Source organism: Zeus faber (assembly GCF_960531495.2).
Source record: "Zeus faber genome assembly, chromosome: 3".
In the NCBI taxonomy this organism is placed as follows: Eukaryota; Metazoa; Chordata; class Actinopteri; order Zeiformes; family Zeidae; genus Zeus; species Zeus faber.
The window spans coordinates 11,870,494-11,889,324 of NC_137190.1; the positions used below are offsets into that span (position 1 = coordinate 11,870,494).

General features: G+C 44.3%; 1 protein-coding gene across 1 annotated transcript in view; it reads right to left on the reverse strand.

Annotated features, from left to right (window-relative positions):
• Nucleotides 1–216: 216 nt before the first annotated feature.
• unc13c (unc-13 homolog C (C. elegans)) overlaps nucleotides 217–18,831 on the reverse strand; it is a gene marked incomplete at both ends in the record, with an annotated part of 116,851 nt that continues 98,236 nt past the window's right edge. The window contains 9 exons of the mRNA XM_079997408.1: nucleotides 217–502; nucleotides 1,757–1,916; nucleotides 3,285–3,377; nucleotides 9,535–9,682; nucleotides 11,384–11,464; nucleotides 12,593–12,652; nucleotides 13,564–13,687; nucleotides 15,576–15,713; nucleotides 16,181–16,269. Of these exons, the coding sequence (XP_079853534.1) occupies nucleotides 217–502; nucleotides 1,757–1,916; nucleotides 3,285–3,377; nucleotides 9,535–9,682; nucleotides 11,384–11,464; nucleotides 12,593–12,652; nucleotides 13,564–13,687; nucleotides 15,576–15,713; nucleotides 16,181–16,269 (1,179 nt within the window). The remainder of the gene's footprint in view (nucleotides 503–1,756; nucleotides 1,917–3,284; nucleotides 3,378–9,534; nucleotides 9,683–11,383; nucleotides 11,465–12,592; nucleotides 12,653–13,563; nucleotides 13,688–15,575; nucleotides 15,714–16,180; nucleotides 16,270–18,831) is intronic.

The following is an 18,831-nucleotide window of genomic DNA, read 5'->3' on the forward strand; positions in this document are numbered from 1 at the left end:
TTTCTGTCTCAGATGGGAATCCTGCTCCTTCCTCCTTTTCTCTTTGGACAATCATTCTCTCCTACCGAGAGCCCGACTCCACAGCTCCCTCTCTCTCTCTCTCTCTCTCCCTCTCCCCCTCCCTCTCTCTCCCCCTCTCTCGTTCTCTCCCTTACAATTAAGACAACACAACTCTTTTGATACTGCATTTCGCCCCGCCCCGCCCCGCCCAACCCATTACGACACTTCCTCGGCCGAGCGCGTGTCCGTCTTGAGACGCACAAACTCTTTGGCCACCTCGTCGTGGGTCCTTTGAGAGAGTATCCTCATGATGGTGAGGCCAGTTTCGTCCATGGAGACGCTCCTCACCAGGGGGTAGTTGGCGGAGCAGCTCCCCTTATCTGCCAGCTCCCGGAGCTGGATGACCGTCATGCCGATGATGCGGTCCTCGCGGGCAAAGCAGTAGTCCTTCACTGAGACGTGCAGCTCATAGGCCTCGGGGCCGTGTTCGTTACTCAGAACGCTGCGGAGGGAAAGTAGATCAGAAGACGGGATAGTGTGCAACAGACAAGATGCAACTACAATTCTAACTAATGTGCATTTATACTGTGAAAAAAAAAAAAAAAAAGATTTGCGTTCATTAATATTCGGGAAGAATAACGGCCGATATAATACCAAATAATATTACAAGAAAAACAGGTTGGGGATTTTTTTATAATTACTTTACGCTGCATACTTGAGTTTTTACTACAGCCTCAAAATTGTACAAAAATATTTTATTTGGAAGTTGTGCCGTCATTTCCCACTTAAATTAGTATCGCCACAATAGTCACAAAATTGAAATATTTAATTTCGTTTATTAGACTGAATTTGTCCAGTGAAATATTTTTGTGATGCACATTAGATGGCATCCCGAAAAGTTGGTAGAAATAGTCATTATGTATAAAATGTCACAATATCGATGCCAATGGTGAATAAAATTTTTAAAAAAAGCTTTTAAAGCCTGAGAATGGTCATCATAATAATATTGTGTGGTACTGTAGATGGAAAAACACTATCAATCTACCCTCAACGTGTCAATAAACAAAATAAATATTTAGTGAACTCTCTATGCCCGAGTTCCCAAGCAAACAAAAACTCCCAAGGTAAACGAGGAGAAGCCAAATATGCATGTACACATATTCTAGGGAGAAAAAAATATATATAAACAAAGTCTCATTTTGGAAAACTCCATTGTTTGTCAGTGCAAACCAATAGCTCTGACTGGCATTTTGCCATGCTCATAGCTGCATAACGTTTGCCAGTAAAAGAGTTTGGCTGGGTGATATTTTGGCAGAGAACGGGCATCTTAGTGTAGGCGTGACTGTGATGATACAATTCAATCATGTTAAGGACGTTAAATAAATGACTTTATTTGTGGGAGCCATTATCCCTTGCAAGCCTTCCTTGAGGCCGTTTTCTAATTATCCACACAAGTTAATGGCTTTTTAAAATTCAAGCGACGGAGCCGGCAGTGAATCCATACGCCGACAGCATTGAGCCTGCATTGATCTCAGAGTCGCAGCGGCCCGCGGTCTGAAGATCACTCTGTGCTGATTATTTCCGTCGCCGCAGCGAACACAGTTACAGCGTCACAACAGATACAAGTCAATACATTCCCAGGACTGTCCCTGTCTTCCCCTCTGCGCTTTCAAACAAAGTAGGTAGTATCCGGCGAGGACTTGTAACCCAATTAAACCACCCGCTCTCCCCCAACAAGCCGAGCAGGGTTACTCACTATTGGAATGTTTCATTGTACTTTGGTGACCAATTGTTATTCTTGGTCTTGGTGCTGAATTTGCGCTTCTTGTCAGCGAGGTGCGGTCCCACGGCGTTGACCTCCACGAAAGGCCGGAACATGGCATTGGTCTGCCAACTGAGGTTGTTCACAGCCACCACTGCGAAAGGACAGGGGGGTTATTTTATGAGTAGGCGTAAAATTGCCATTACAGTACATTCGACAGCATAAACAACTCTCTTTAATAAACAACCCTTGGAATTAAAAGGAGCTGATGACAATCTAAAACAGATTGATATGTGGGAGCTTTGGTTGAATGGAGTTTCTTGGGGCCAGTCGAGGCAATTATCATTACAGCACAAGGAGACAGTGAAATATCTCTTTTACTGCACTAGGTTATAATTTCTCATAGCACTTTAACATTCCCTGGAAACCTTTTGCAACAACATGCCAGTGTTATATTGATTGCATACAGGCAAAGGCGGTTCATTTTAATGGTTGTTATATGCGTGCTAATGATCCTGTACTATGAGCATAACATTTCAAATCCGCCATGGCTTTTCATCGGGTTGCCATTTCTTTTTCCAACAAGGGCAATCAGAATAAGCTCCGCTATGGACAACCTTTGTTTCGTAAGGAGTGAAGCAAGTAAGAAGCTCCTTGGTCAGACAGCCACCTCTAACCATGACAGTACAAATTTCCCAATGTATTCTAAGTAACTAAATATCAATTACAGTGTTGAAACTACTAACCAATTAAACTACAGGGAACCACCAATAATAACCAATAATTGATTTCCTAGTCTTGGTATACTGCATATGTCTATAGCATTGATAATTAACTTCATTTTTAAAATTGAAAGCAGTACAAGGAGAGTTCCACCAGTTACCCATCAGCATTGTTTTTTTTATATACCTTGCCATTGGGTCAGATTCGGCCTGAAAATCCTACAAATCGATTTACAGCATATATATTATGTATATTAATTAAGAAAGGTATTGCTATACTTCTTGTAAAATATGTTTATAACTTCAGCCACATTTCTAACTATTCTCTTCAATACAGAAGCACGTGTCCCCAGAGTTGAGACCAGGGACAATGGAGCTGGAAACGCTAGTGCTTTGGTCCTGTGTGGCCACGAATGTCACCAAAAATCCAGATGGACGGAAAATAAGAAACTGCACGAAAGGTGATTTGTTTTTACCATATTCCCAATTTCAAAGGCAACACCAATTCTTGGATTCTGGTCACATGGCTCTTTTAAAAAAACATTTTTTTTTTGCATAATTCTTCGGAATTGTTTCTAATGCTAATTTCATTATTATTCTCTGGATAATAAACATGAATAAAGAACTAAATTATAAAACGCATAAAATGCCGTGAAAATTGTCAACATTATTATTGTCTTAAAGATGATGATATTTCGGAGCTGCCAGCGGTGAGTCCTCGGCCATTTATTTGCCGGGGCGGGGGGGCATTTAAATGAGAGGATGTGGAACAACTGGACAGAGAGTGTGGGGAAGCTCACCCTTCACGCTGACTTTGTGCTCTCCTGTGCCAGGGTGAGAGATGAGATCCACTTGCATCGACACCTCCCCCACCGATACATTGGCTGACTGACCTGGACACATGCCAAGAATTGACGAGAGCGAGAGAGAGGGAGAGAGAGAGAGAGAGAAAGAGAGCGAGAGAGAGAGAGAGAGATTTAGGCTGCAGTTTTTCAGAAATTGGATCCCTTCGACATTGATCCAAAAAGGGTTGGAAAGAAAGCTCTGTACTCTGCCCTGCAGCTGAAAATGAAATGTAGACCAGAGATGTGCAGTTCACCTGATTTCCCTCTTTGAGTACTCTCGTGGAACTTATGAGGAGCACTCCAGGCCTCGGTACCTTAATTGATGTTTGATTGTACATGCAAATTAGCCACACTTTAACCGCGAAGGAAATCATGAAATGATGAAATTGTCTTCGGTTCCCGTTTAAACGATTTTGCCATCGGTCGTGCCGGACTGTGCTGGTAACTGACGGCGTGCGAGATTGCCTATCAGCATCTTGTGTTTTCTGTTAATGCTTGACACAAGTGATTAATCATCAAACTGTCGTGACGGTAGGTAAGTTTGAGGTTGATCAATGGGTTTTGCTGAAATACTTCCTCATCCCATTTTGCTTGGTATTCACTATTGTCATGCGCATGTGTAAACTAAATCTATAACTATCATCTATATTCACTGATCAGCCACAATATGAAAACAAGCTGCCTAATATTGTGTAGCTCCCCCTCGTTGCGCCAAAACAGCTGTGACCCGTGGAGGCATAGACTCCACAAGACCTCTGAAGGTGTCCTGTGGTATCTGGCACCAAGACGTTAGCAGCAGATCCTTTAAGTCCTGGAAGTTGCGAGGTGGGGCCCCCATGGATCAGGCTTGTTGTGTCAGCACATCCCACAAATGCTCGATGAGATTGAGATCTTAGGAATTTGGAGGCCAAGTCAACAGCTTAAACTCTTTGTCATGTTCCTGGCAGAGTGCATTATCCTGCTGAAAGAGGCCACTGGCATCAGGGAATACTGTTGCCATGAAGGGGTGTACTTGGTCTGAAACAATGTGTAGGTACAGTAGGTGGTATGTCTCAAAGTAACATCCACATGGACGCCAGGAGCCAAGGTTTTCCCAGCAGAACATTGCCCAGAGCATCACACCACCTCCGCCAGCTTCCTGTCTTCTCATAGTGCATCTTGGTGCCATCTCTTCCCCAGGTACATGATGCACACGCACCTGGCCATCCACACGATGTAAAAAAAAAAGTGATTCATCAGACCAGGCCACCTTTTTCCATTGCTCCACTGTCCAGATCTGACGCTCACATGCCCATTGTAGGTCCTGTCAGCGGTGGACAGGGGTCAGGATGGGCACTCTGGACAGTCTAAGGCTAGGCAGCCTTATAGGAAGGAAGCTGTGATGTCCTGTGTGTTCTGACATCTTTCTATCATAGCAGCATTAACTTTTTTGGCAATTTATGCATCAGTAGTTCTTCTATGAGATCAGACCAGACGGGCTAAACTTCGCTCCCCACGCATATCAATAAGCCTTAGCGCCAATGACCCTGTCGCTGGTTCACCAGTTGTCCTTCCTTGGACCACTTTTGGTAGGTACTAACCACTGCATACCAGGAACACCCCACAAGACCTGGCGTTTTAGAGATGCTCTGACCCCGTCGTCTAGCATCACAATTTTGTCCTGTCAAAGTGGCTCAGATCCTTACGCTTGCCCATTTTTCCTGCTTCCAACACATCAACTTCAAGAACTGACTGTTCACTTGCTGCCTAATATATCCCACCCCTTGACAGGTGCCATTGGAATGAGATGATCAATGTTATTCACTTCACCTGTCAGTGGTTTTAATGTTGTGGCTGATACTGTACATACTGTATATTCAACTACATCAATATTCATCCCAATGCAAATGAAGCCACAGCATTCTGGAATATTATGATTCTGAAAGAGTACTCAATATCAGCGTGCGCTCAGCCAGCCCTAACTTAACATCTCACCCCTGTGTCAACTCAGCTCACGGTGAAGCAGCACAGAGAGGTTCCTCTGGCTTCAGGCTGAACGAGAACAGAGAACAACCAAAAAATAAACACTCTGCCCAGAGCTTTAATGCAGATTCAAGATTCAAGATTCAAGATTTCAAGATTTTTCATTTGTCACATAAAAAAAAAAAAAAATCTTGAAATCTTGAATCTTGAATCTTGAATGGCGTGAACGGGAGCTTGAAATAAGCAATGAAACTAACGCCAAGACAATCTGCCTGAAACCAGGTATACCAAACAAACCATTAGATGGAGCTATGGCAGCACATGCCACAAGCGAAGCAAAGAGAGAGAGACTGGGAAGCAGAGAAGCATCATATAGCGAGCATCGTGAAAGACATAGTTCATTCATTTTTTATTATATATATTTTTTCTCGGTTAGCTGTTGTTATTGAGCCAGTTAACAAACACATGTCCAGGAATCCTAATGACGACGGATCTAGTTGAATCTGCGGCCAGCAGATGATGCATTCAGCAACTCTCAAATGATTTCCGGAGCCTGAACATATAACATTTAACACAACTATTCACTTTTTTGCCTGATGCTTGGAGCGCCGCCTGCCCTCCCCACCCTAGGGCGAACAGATGTGGGACGCTGGGAGGCAGGTGACTCTGCCTGTGGCTTGATGAAGGGCTCTGTTGATGCAATAGCTTATCAATATGTGCCAAACAAGAAGTGCCCATTACAGCTGATAATGAAACAAGCTTCCTGATTAATGATGCTGAGGGAATGGGGATTGGGCAGCGACACCATCGCTACGGCACAATTAGGCCCCGGACTTCTGGGAAATTAAAAAGGCCAACGTCACATCGACTGATTAGAAAACAAACAAAGTGCCCCCGTCTTTTTAAGAATACTGGAACATCTGAACATGGATGATAGTCAAACACCCAGTTAATGAGTATTTCTTTGTCCAGTAGAAAAGAGGGCCATAAGTCCCCGAGTTTGAGGAACGTGAAAGTATGAAGTATGAAGCAGGGGACCAGAACAAAGAGAAGATAAAGGAGAGCAGCGGCAGCAGATAAAACACAGGGGAGTCGGGCGGATATATTAAAATGGAAAGGTGTTAAAAATGCAGGGCTGATAAGGGAGGGTCTAGTTGTACTTGTGGTCGCTTTGCTCACAAATCAAGATGCTGCCTTGACGAGACATCCAGGGATATATATACAGTATGTATTTAAATCCCTGGAGTATATATATGTATGCATATATATATATATATATATATATATATACACACACACACACACACATACAGTATGCATACGGTAGAACCTCATTTGACCAAACATACAGGAAAGATGGCCCAAAACATTAATAACTCCACATTTAAAAGAAAAATCTGGTCTTCAATCAAATCCAAGGCTTAATAAACTCGCCAGAAACAAACGTTTGAAAATCCTGCTACTGAGTCACAGCTGCAACATAAAACCAACACACTACACGAAAACATCCGACCGTGTGATAATAGTGAATCTGCAAGTGTAACTTACGCTGCAGCCCGCTTGTGAAAGAGTCCTGTCGGCTCATTAACAGGTTTTCAAACATTTTCTAATAATTATCGTACACTTGGAAGCCGCAATTATCCAGCCACTATAGCTGGTGGGGAAAAAAGAATAAAGAGGGAGCTCATTTGAGCGGTAAGTTTGGTTCACTGACGTTCGGTTTGTATCTTTCTGTTATGAACTTGCACTTTTCTGTCAAAATAATAACAAATGCGGCATGCTGTAGCATCCTACCCATTGCAAAAAATACCCTAACATAATTTGCTGGAATAAACCGCTGCACGGCGTCGTCTAAGTGCATCCCCCCTCTGAGTGCACTGGCGGTCGTGATTTATACATCCAGGTTCCAACGTCGCATGTCAGGCGTCGTCCATTCCCCCGCGCTGCTTACTGACCTAATGTGCCTCTGCCACCTCACTTCCCCCCCTTAGGGAAATCACATTAAACCTTAGATAAGGAGCAGCAACAAATACAGTCTAAAAAAAAGAAGCGAAAGCTCACGCCATATTTCAGGCAAAGCTGACGTGATGAGCCTCTGACTTCACTAACTGGCGGAAGGCTGATTTTTGTCCCCCGTTACGCAGGTTGTCGATTTGTCCCCCGTTTCTTGCTTTGCAGTTGTGATGTGAGCATGGAGCTTCGCGTTTGCAGTCTGCTCTGTACCGCACGAGCGGTGTATAAATCCGAGACGGAACAAGACGAAAAATCGTAACCGTCCCTTTAAGACCGGGGGGCGATCGAAAAACGGTGAGAATGTAGTTAGGCACCGAACACAAAGAGACGAGTAGAAGAAGAGTGGGAAGGGGGGCGGTGGGCGGTCAAAGATTGAAAGAGAGTAATGAGGGTAAGATATATAGAGCAAAAGGGTGAGGGGGAGAGAGACAGAAAGGCAGCGCGAGAGCGCCTTAAAATAGCACGCAACCGTGCATCTTTTCCCATCTGCTCGTCAGTGAGGGAGGAGACGCTGGTTGAGCCTGCTGGCTGGCTGGCTGACTAGCTGGCGACCATCACCAGCCTGTTTCCTTTCCGTCCGCCCCGCGCAGCGTTCCGCAAGGCTGCGCACGGCCGAGGCAACCGGGAGCTTAAAGCTCCACGGCTCCACTGGGCTAAATTCCCTCCCCAATCTCTCCAGACACCTTAAGGTATATCTGCATTCTTGCAGCCACATGGGAAAAGAAGGGGGGGCCTCAACACTTTCACGTATTGACAGATGGTTGAAAACACGGAAAGAACTGGGTCAACAGTGACAATGGAGGGGGGGGGGGGGGTCTGCACTGACCCGCGAAACTCGTGCCTTCGTGGAGAAAATGCAGACAGGAGGAAGAAAGTTGAAAATATGACATAGAGGAGGGTAAACAAAACATGTCAAAGAGGTGAATTTGTGGACTAATTCATTTTTGCATGGTCTGATATTCTGATGTGTGACTTCAATGTTTTAATGTGTTTTCATGCAGTTCACTGAAAGAGGGGTGGAGGAGGGCTACTCAGGGAGAGAGGGAGAGGGAGAGATGGAGACAGCGTGAGGCCCGACCGAAGCTAGCCACAATTATATTTGTATTTAGTTGCAGCAACGGAGATAAATGCTGGAATCACTGCGGCGAGAAACACAATTACTCCAATGTCCAGTGGACACCGTCAGGGCTGGAGACGGAGCTGACATTGGGACCAACACCGCCCGTCCCCACAGTCTTCAGACGGAAAACACGGAGAAGCGAGAGAGTCTGCAGAACACCAGGGCACTCTCAGTTCGCTCAATTAATAAAGGACATAGAAAGTGCAAACACATTGGCATTAGCATATCCTTTGTTGTGATTTTATGCACATATAAAAGTGCTCATCCATTTAAGATTTAAGATTCATCTACTCAGACCCCAAATAAAAATGCAATTCCAGCATCAAAGAATTATTCGCTGAACTCTTGAAACAACACTGAACCATTCAGCAAGGTCTTTGCCCTCGCTCGCTGTACCCCCACAGTTGCCGTAGTTGCTTCTGTTGCTCATCTAAAAACCACAGCTGTAAGCGGAAATACAGTGGAGAGGCAGTATCACAATGGGACTCCTCATGTTCACTGCATTTTGCATCTAGGGTCATTGAACCCTTACTTTAGTCCAATAGGGTATTATGTTTTCCTCTGAACCTAACCTGAGCCTGACTGTAGTCCTCACACCTCACCCTAGCCTCCAATACCGACGAGGGGGAAAAGAATAGAACAAATGTGCACAATTATGTCCCGCAAAACCACGACCCCAAAGCAGGGCAACGGGCTGCGGAAAAACAGTCTCTCCCATGTCACAGCTGCATAGAGAGAAAATCATTTTCATTATTTTTAAATTTTCAAAAATTATTTTTAAAAGCACTTCATTTTGCTCATATAATCAGGAGTTATTGGAAAAGGCAACTCAAGATTGTATTTGAAAGGATTTATTTTATTGTTGAAGAAAATTGCAGAAAATGCAGTTGGTTAATTGTAGAATTAAAAAAAAATCTGAATTCAGTAATCGATTATAATTATTATTATTATTATTATTATTATTATTTTATTTTTTTACTCATTACTTCTTCCAAATTGATCATTTTATTTAGAAGACAATTCTTCATTTAATTCATAATTTCTCACTCATCACTTCATTCATTATTCGGTGAATGTGAGCTTGAACCAATACCAAACAGGGCTCCTTACCTTGAGAGGTTTGGGTGCATATATATTTCTTGATCAAGGCATCTGTAGGTTGAGTGTAAAGGCTGAGCGCATATTTCAGAGACTTCAGATCAGGGCTCTTCTCAAGGAAAGTCTTCTTCAACCCGTTTCCTCCTGCGTGGAAGTATTGCTGCAGAGACAAAAAAACAACAACGGCATATTTACAAAGTGCTGCTCCTTCACCCTGGGAATATCCGGTGTGGAAATGTAACCAAACTAAGTAGAAACCTTAACCTGTCACTTATCGTGACCAACTGCCGGTAGCTGACATTCTTTGGCTACCGTTGCATGGGAGACTTCACTGGAGCAGAAGATGGATTTAGTGCATTTCCAGGGAGAGAGAGAGGGCAGATATACTGGGGAGAGCAGCTGAAAGACAGCGGTAATAACCACCTCGATAGGTAATTACCATGCGTTTCCAGCTGAGCACCATGCTTAGATGGGCAACGCGTGGTGTGCTGATAAGCCTGAAAGAGTAGGGGAGACGGGGCTTTGCCTGCCTGTCAAGAGACGTGACCACTCACCACTGCAGAAGGTGAGTGCAGGGAAAAGGCCGTGACTGGATCTTATTAAGGCAGAAGCTGCTGTTGAGAGGAAAGGAATTAAGTATTTGGGCGAAAGGGTTGATCAACCCCCCCCAAAACTCCCGAATCTGTGATTTGGGAGTTTTGGGGGGGGTTTAAACAAAATTTGTCTAATAAATCTTCCTGGAAGCATTGACAGTAGTTGACTGCGGTTGCCTGTCAGCTTTGTTATGAATGTGTGAAATGTGTTGAAGCATATTAATGTGAGGCGGGATGGTGGTGCAGTATAGTGAATGTGTGCTCACCGTAAACCTCTCCTCAAAGAGGAGATGTATGTACGGGTGTAAGTATATTGAATCATTTGAAATGCATTGGGTGTGAGATTGCTGTTTGATAGGGGTACATTTGCTGGGCAAACTCATTTCGCCATAATCATATCCATTACAATTCACAGGTCTAAAGTTCATTAAGAAATTTCTTACGTGTTGAAGGTTATTTCAGTGGAATAATCACCAAGTGTACTCGTATATAGACTCATAGAGAGATTTATAAAGCTTCTTAAGCCATCTACAGTATAAGCACAAAAAAATCATATTTTTGGAGATTTGGGCTTTAGATGTGGGCTACTGAGCAGATGCGAATTTGGTATTTACATGTTATTTGTATTCTTGTTCTTCTGTAATGAATCATATTTGAATAAATCACCGTGCTGTGTTATGACATTTTTTTTCTTATTTTGTTGCCACAAAATCCTTGCCACTGTTACAGTTTTGGAATTTTAATTTCCATAACTTACAACTTGTAATTGGCATAATCCAATACAGTAAACCCCTTTACTGGCAGCAGTTATATGACTTTTCTGTTGCATATACTGTGGTACAGTAAAAATGCGTATTTTGTAATGGGACGTTACACAAAACTATACCTTGCTTTGACGATCAGCCAAATGAAAAAAAGCAATACGTGATCTAATAGAGGACAATATTATACGAGCGGATTTAAAAAAAAACAAACTCAGAACTAAAATTAACCTCTTAAACACGGTGTATTTCTGTTGCACTCGATGCTATCCATTTCAGCATTCAAAGACAAAAAAATCCAAGCTCCCTGCCAGTGACGTTCAAATTGATCCGATCTGCTTCGTCACCGCCCATGAGTTCCAAGTGTCTTTGATCCGTGGCATGCTGATTTGAGCCCACAGCAAATCTGTATCTGGGATTTGATGCCGCTATCCAATATCCCTGTTGAGCTCAGCAGATTACCAGAGGCCGATGGCTCCGGGGGAACATTTAGACCAAGAAACTCACCTTGATGGTGGGAAGCACAAGGTCCATGGCTGCACACTGCCGTGGCGTCAGACTTCTGGCTTCCTCTCGAATAACATGCTCCTGTAGCGAAAAGACCTCCATCCGTTGGTTTTTTACAGATGCCCTAACTCGGTTGAGGTGTGAAGCATTATGTCCAAGGCATTACATGGGTGGAATACTTAACGTTAAAAGTCTTAATTTAGTCTTATTTATGAAAGATAAAAGGCAATGGCTGACAAAGGATAGCAATTTAAATTAATTAGGAGGTAAATCATTATCTGAGATGATGAGGAGATGATCTCTCCAATGCTTATGGGAAGGAGCCAGAAGAATACTCTGGCAGAGGTCCACCATTCAACATTCTGTTCGAAAGGTATCTGAGCACTAGATTTTAAATATCGCATATTTGATAAATGCCGACCTGCAATACATATGTATAACCATTCACATAAACAGAAATATATGCATAAACACGTGTTTACAACGCACACACACTCCAATATCCCTAAATGCATGCCCTCTGAGACCATCCCACACAAGAATGGCGAATAATAGGCCATCAGCGTGAAACCTTTTCAATGTTCCATTCCAACGCTTCACTACCCAGGGCTCGGGGGGCGGGGGGTAAGCTCAAGGGAGCAATTAGAAACCAACCTGACCGTATAGCTTTGTGCTTTAGTGGCTAGCCATTCTGTGCATTGCCCAGATTTAGCTTGCTACAACATGTTCCCAGCCTGTACATAACTCACGACCAGCAGAAATTGGAGCGTTAATCTCGCTGTACCGCCGGCATTCCACTGCCAAGATGATAGCAAGTCGACTCGGGTGGAAAGAATCCCGCTGGAATCGCAGGCTTATCTGATAAGAATCCCAGCCTCGACGGGGCCACAGGGCCAGGCAGGGAATGGCATGAAAAAACTGATCGCACCACCCTGCCTTTTAACAGCACTAGCCGAACTAGACACGAGCAGGACTGCATTGATGAATTCTGAAGCGTGTCATCGCCGTCTTGGCCATGTTGACCACATTTTTCTGGGAATGACTACGGACATAGTCACAATCTTTGTCTGATGAAGATGCCATGTTTCACACTATTCTGCTGGGATGAGAGCAGAGCTGTGGTAAATCCGTTTGGTCGCCGGGGGGGGGGGGGGGACCTGGTAATGCTACCACTGAGTCGCTGGGAAAAGATCCCGCTCTGATAATTACCTTCAGTTTGGACAACTGTCCCAGGTCTTTGGCGGCGCTGAAGATCATCTGAGCACCTTGCTGTCGAGGAGAGGGCGATGCAAGGTGGCACGTCAACGTCAACAACAATTTACAGTTGACCATTCAAAATAATGGTTCATAAAATGATCATGAATGTTACTGTACGTATTTATGAACACAGCTTCAAGGGGGTCCTCGGAGAGTCTCAAGAGTCATACAAAACCCCCCAAAAAAGAGAGAAAAGACATTATTGTGCGAAAAAAAAAAGAAAATATATCAGCTTGAATAACGTTGACCTTTGTAGGCATTGTCACCTTGATTCACGCTGCACCTAAACATTCACTATTTTAAACGGGACCACTTGATGCATATGGATGGTTTGTGCCTTCAGGGGTTGAAAGCATCCGTGATGCTATACTAAACATTTAGTTTGCAAAGGCTCTCCGAGAAGTGATCCCATTTCATCAAAAATTCAATACTACGCACGAGGTGTACAGTAGCACAACAATAATGAGATTGCTTTGTTAAAAGCATAATGTCTGGTGGGCACTTTAACTGAGTGCCTCACTTGTTTCCGAATCTGGAAGGATTACTTGGCATTTACATAAGCTTGCGTATGAGACTTATGAGGTTGAGGCGAGGCCATGTTAATGTTGGCCATTTCTCATCGGAGAAATGGGTGAGAGACGCGTGAGAGAAATGAAAAAAGAATCCGAGGCGGACTGACAGAAAAAAAAAAAAGTGTGATGTAGGGATGGACAGAGGGACAGTCAAACGGAGAGGAGGGGAGGCAAACAACCAAAGAGGCAGGTACAGACAGGATCCACAGGAAAAGAAATGTGAACCACTTGGGGAAAAAGGGAAAGGAACGAAAGAGGGAGAAGGGGCGTGAGAATGAAAGGGAATGGGGGGCGGGGCTTGAGGACCGCCAGCCCGAAAAGAGAGGGCAACGGAGAGACACAGACACTCACACTCTGGTCACTGAGTGGGGGCAGAACAATTGTTCTCTCAATGGTGATCAGCACAATTTTCCACAGCTCTTTGAGGACTCGCTTCAGCACCGTCTTCTCGCAAATCTTGGCAAATAACATCAAACTGCAAACAGGCAAAGGAAAGGGCAATTACCGTTTTGTGACTTCAAGCCGAAAAAAAAAAAAAAAAAAAGTCAACAAGGCGACAGGTTGACAAAACGGTTGACAAAAAAAAAAAAAAAACAACAACAGGAATAAATGCAACCGCTTTAAACTTTAATCTCACTCTATTGTAAAAGCATGGTCTAGGAGATATGAAGAAGGATTTAGCATTTGCATATCATTAAGAGGATTCTCTGTAATACCCCATTGGCCTCAATGTTGGTTTGACAAGTGTCTGATCAGTAGGGCTTAGTTGAGCCATACTAACCCGACGGCTCTCCCAAAGATGTACGATGCAAATAAGTAAACACATTATTTTAGGTTGGCTTCTGGATTGATTGAGATATTTGTTGAATGTGCCGCGGTGCATAAGCATGGAGAAACAAGTGTTTGAGTCGGCAGTACAATAGAACAAGGAATATGGCTGTTAATAAAAACTGCACTACTAGTTTTCGATTTGTGACTCACCTGTCTGCTTGGGTGGAATCAATTCTGATTAGGAGTCGGAGATGAGATGGAATTGAAACGCTCGTCATGAATAACAGAATAGAGGCTTACGGGAGAGTCATTGGGATTTTAGTTTGACATTGAATTGAATTGTCATCGGTATCCTGTAGGCTCGGGTCGGTATTGGATAATATCAAATACCGCGATATTTGCCACCACAGGCAATATTTTCACGATATCAAAATATCGTCGTCCGCCCGCTGGACCTCAGGGAGCAGCAGGACAATGCTAATTCACCTGTGCGCACAAAGCGGATGTACAGCGAGGAATTAGATGGACGTGGTGGAAGTGAAATTATTATTATTATTATTTTTTTTTTTCAATGACGTGCTTATATTTCCTCACTCGCGCTCGCTTGGTCACTGTTCGCGCGGGAAGTCCTTTCCTGTCAGGTCAACGCCCATGCGCAACTTCCTAGTTGGAGTGGCATGAAGCGATCTGCTCTCCGAGATCCACCATAAAGGTTCACAGTTTCTCCAAAGTAAACAAATACAGAGTGTATTTATTACTTGGTTTTATAGTTTTTTTATCGTAATTGAATGACACCAAAAATGCGCCGATATGCAACGATAATATCGTGCAACATGATAACATTTTGGATATCACCCAAGCCTACTGTCCTGTGTCGCTGATTTTATTTTTTTTGCTGAGATTTTTCTGGAGTTTGTCTGACGGACACAGCTCCTGTTGAATCACTTCAAAATTTGTATCATTTATCATTTGAGTTTGGTGTGAACTGCGTCTACTTCCCATCACTCCCCTGCAAGGCTTGAGCAAAAACTTGGAGAGCTTTGAAACATAGAAGCGATGAGCTCGAGTCCCCCCCATTGGGCGGAAGAGTAGAGCCCCAAAAGGTGGATGCGGCGGAGGGGCAGGAAGAGTGGCTGGGATTGGCTGCTTAAATGAGCCGCTCCATTGGGCAGCGGAAGCTCCACAGGCTACGCTTCATTCTTCTGCACTTTTCACCATCGTTTTATACATAGCCAAGTTGTTCATTATGCGCCAACCAAAAAAAAAAAATTTGCATGCAATTAAATGAACTGTTCTTTTCATACTTCCAATCCCTGGTGTGAGGCCTCATCATTAGATTATTTTAATATATTATAATATCCCAGTTATTCAGATATACATATGATATCTGGAGACATTTCAGATCATGATTTATTTGATGATTTCCCCATTCCAATTTTACCGTCTGTCCATTGCAATGCACAATTTTTTTCGATACCCTTGACAGAAAAAGGGGAAAGCCATAAAAATTGTGACTCTGATCTTGTAAAAGCCACATCAGTGTCCCTTCAAATGTACGTTGCCCATTTTTCCGGCGATTCGCCGAGACTCACTTTTTATCGAGGAGGTCCATGAGCGGCCGGAGAACTGTCTCGGCATCCATGGCAGCGTTGCTCCCTTTGGCCGGGCCTTTCATCTGAACCAGCTCCTGGTTCATCTGCTTGACACAATCTTCAATAACAGGCTTGAAACTGGACGGTAGAGGACGGAACAGAAGAGAATAGTCGTCACAATTGTTTCCAAGCCGCTCGGCCATTTATTTTTCCCCAGGAAATCAGCGGATGCTTTGGCAGGCACTACTGTCGTTGTGGTTCCTTTTGCTTTTACATTCCGTTTTGATGTTTCTCTGGACATGATTGTTGGACATGTTTGATTCGGAGTCCGTGTAGGCACAGCGGAAGCGGAGGATGGCTTTGATTTAATTTTTAGCGTTGGTCTGTGCAGCTTTGACGCCGACTTTCAAAAATCAGTAGTCGTGCAAACCCCTAATTGGCGCGCAAAAAAAAATAAAAACAAAATAAAATACAAAGGCGCGGAACACACACGCAAACGCGTGCGTTCGGACACCGGGGACAGGTACTAAAAAAGGCACGCACACACACACACACACACGCACACACACACACCGTCACAATGAGTCACTCTCGCTCCTTCTCACCTGGAGCCAAACACTCCGCTGAGTTCATCCAGAACCGTGTTGAGTTTGTTCTGCAGCTCCTTCAGCAGATCGCTGGCCTCAGCGTCCAGCTGTGGGCGGAGGACAAGGTGTCACCACGTTAATGCAGCCTGAGCTCAGTATCTCTGGAGGGAGGATGCCTCAACGTGGAAGTGGGGGTTTGGGGGGGTTCGGGGGGTGGGGGGGGGGGGGGGGTGGACAAGAAGAACAAGCAACCTGCCATCTGTGTGGAGCGTCGCTCTGAATACAAATGGACGACTCAGTGCCGAGCTGCTGCGATGGCGGCAACCCAACGACGAGCCATGAGTCGCGGCGCCGCCGGCGGAGCAGCCAGCGAGCGGTCCCCGGAGAAGGATCTTTTCATTATTCTTTTTTTTTTAAAGGGGGGGGGGGGGGGGGTTAGAGGGGGTTTTGCAAAGGTTACTGCGTAGCCTGTGCCGTGGGTCGGCAGCCATGTTCTTGGGTGTAACACCGTGTGACACTGAAGTGTCTTCTCCTCCATGGAATACGGAAGCTCCCTGAACCGCCCCGTGTGTTGTATCTAAATAATCTCGATATTTAAGGCCGTGGAATTCCTGCATTTCAGTTTGTAAACTGCGAAAAGCCATGTTTATACTGACATAAAATAAAAAAGGAAAAGTATTTCATGTTTTCTCAATAGAGGTATTTTAACTTTTGGTGCTTTGGCTTGTCACAAGTGAGCCATGTGTCGGTTGAATTAACTAGAAAGCTCTCGTGTTGATGGGGGAGCATGGCCACCGCTGACATCACCACACGGTGACGATGGCTCGGCTCTGGTGATCCCTGAGTGGATTAGCGTTGGGTTTCTAAACCCTGTGCTGCTGACTTACAACCTCATCAACTCATGCCAATGTCACCTCATCACATATTTATGAGATCCCCCACCTAAGCACCCTTAATAGCCCCTCAAATCAGCTCTGCAAACAAAATTATTATTCACAGCAGGTCCCTCGTCGCTGTATGCGTGATATGTGCGTCGTGGTTCCATAAGTATGCATGTGCATGAAATGGACAGGTGCATGTGCGTGACGTGTTTGTCTCAATGATCTTGGCAGCATGACTGTGTTCATCTGGTTCATCTTGGATTCCAGGCAAACTGTGTGAGGCCTATTCATGCATTCAAGTGTATGTGGCAGCCTACGGACACACAAGCTTGGAAGCCTGTGTGTGTGTGTGTGTGTGTGGGTGCGTGCGTGCGTGCGTGTGTGTGTAGTGCGTGTGTAGTGTGTGTGTACTGTTTGTGTGTGCTGGTGTGCCTGTCTATGTGTGTAATGGCCATTTCACATCAAGAATAAACACAGCGTCTCAAATATGCGGAGGAAAAATCAGCTGCAGCACAAATTTATATTCATATTTAGATTCTCGTGTGCATCACAGGGTTTTACAGCCCATCGGGTAGCGCCATACATGGGATACAAAGGGAGTATCGCGTTGAATGTGCATGGCTTAATTCAGTGACACATTATTATTATTTTTTTTTCATTGCAAAAAATCACGCTTGATGTAAAATGACCGTAAGACGTGTCTTGCATGAGCGGCTGCGTGTGTGTGACCGCTGACTGTCGGCCTGCTTGTGAATTGTGCTTGCCATGTGCACATGTCCAAATATTGATGTCGCCAGGGAGAAGGAGGCAAACTGCTAAAATTCAGTGTCTGAGATGGATGTGTGAAGCCTGGCGCTGCTCTGCATGCATGACAGATCATCAAATTAGGCCCGATAAGCCTTAGAAACGGTGGCACTCATCTCACATAGTTTAATGGCGGACGGCTCGGCCGGGAAAGTGCAAACCAAACCATTTATTGACTCTATTATAATGCAGTCACACTGCTGTCTGGGTGTGTGTGTGTGTGTGTGTGTGTGTGTGTGTGTGTGTGTGTGTGTGTGTGTGTGTGTGTGTGTGTGTGTGTGTGTGTGTGTGTGTGTGTGTGTGTGTGTGTGTGTGTGTGTGTGTGTGTGATTGTGTGTGCAGTAATGTGCATACTGCTCTCATCGCTATTGATCATTGTTACATATTTTTTGTCACAGCGAATTGTCCGTGCAGGTTGGAGGTGTTGTTTCGTTTTTTACTTAATGAGGCATTGCTTCAGGTGTCTGTCTCATCAGCCGTATTGGCCCCAGGACTTATTTTATTCCAAATCTTTAAATCTGCCTCCGTCATAAATTAGGATTCCCCCGATTGGCCAAGAGCGCTCTTCACGCCCTAGGAATCCTTGGAAAATACATTTGAATTCCTTAAATCAGTTCGGCTGAGATCGCAGTCTCATCCACAGAGATGAAAAGTCAATACCGATTCCATTTCATACCCGATGCTGCAGTTTCATGTATATGTGGGGAGTACGCAGCTCTCAGGGAGACCTTGGTTCGATGGCATCTCTGGTGGTGCTGGGCGATAAAATGATAATTATCGCAATATTTTTTTCATCGACATCGGAATAAAATTAGTGAGATCATTTTGATGATGTCTTGCGCAGATTTGTTCATTTATTGACGCAACAAAATGCCAATCATTTGGAGGATCTATTGCCAATGATTCACCTCTTGCCAATCACGCTTGTTGCCATAGGGTAGGGTGGTAGGTTAAACTTGTGAACACACCAGCAGCGGCGACAGA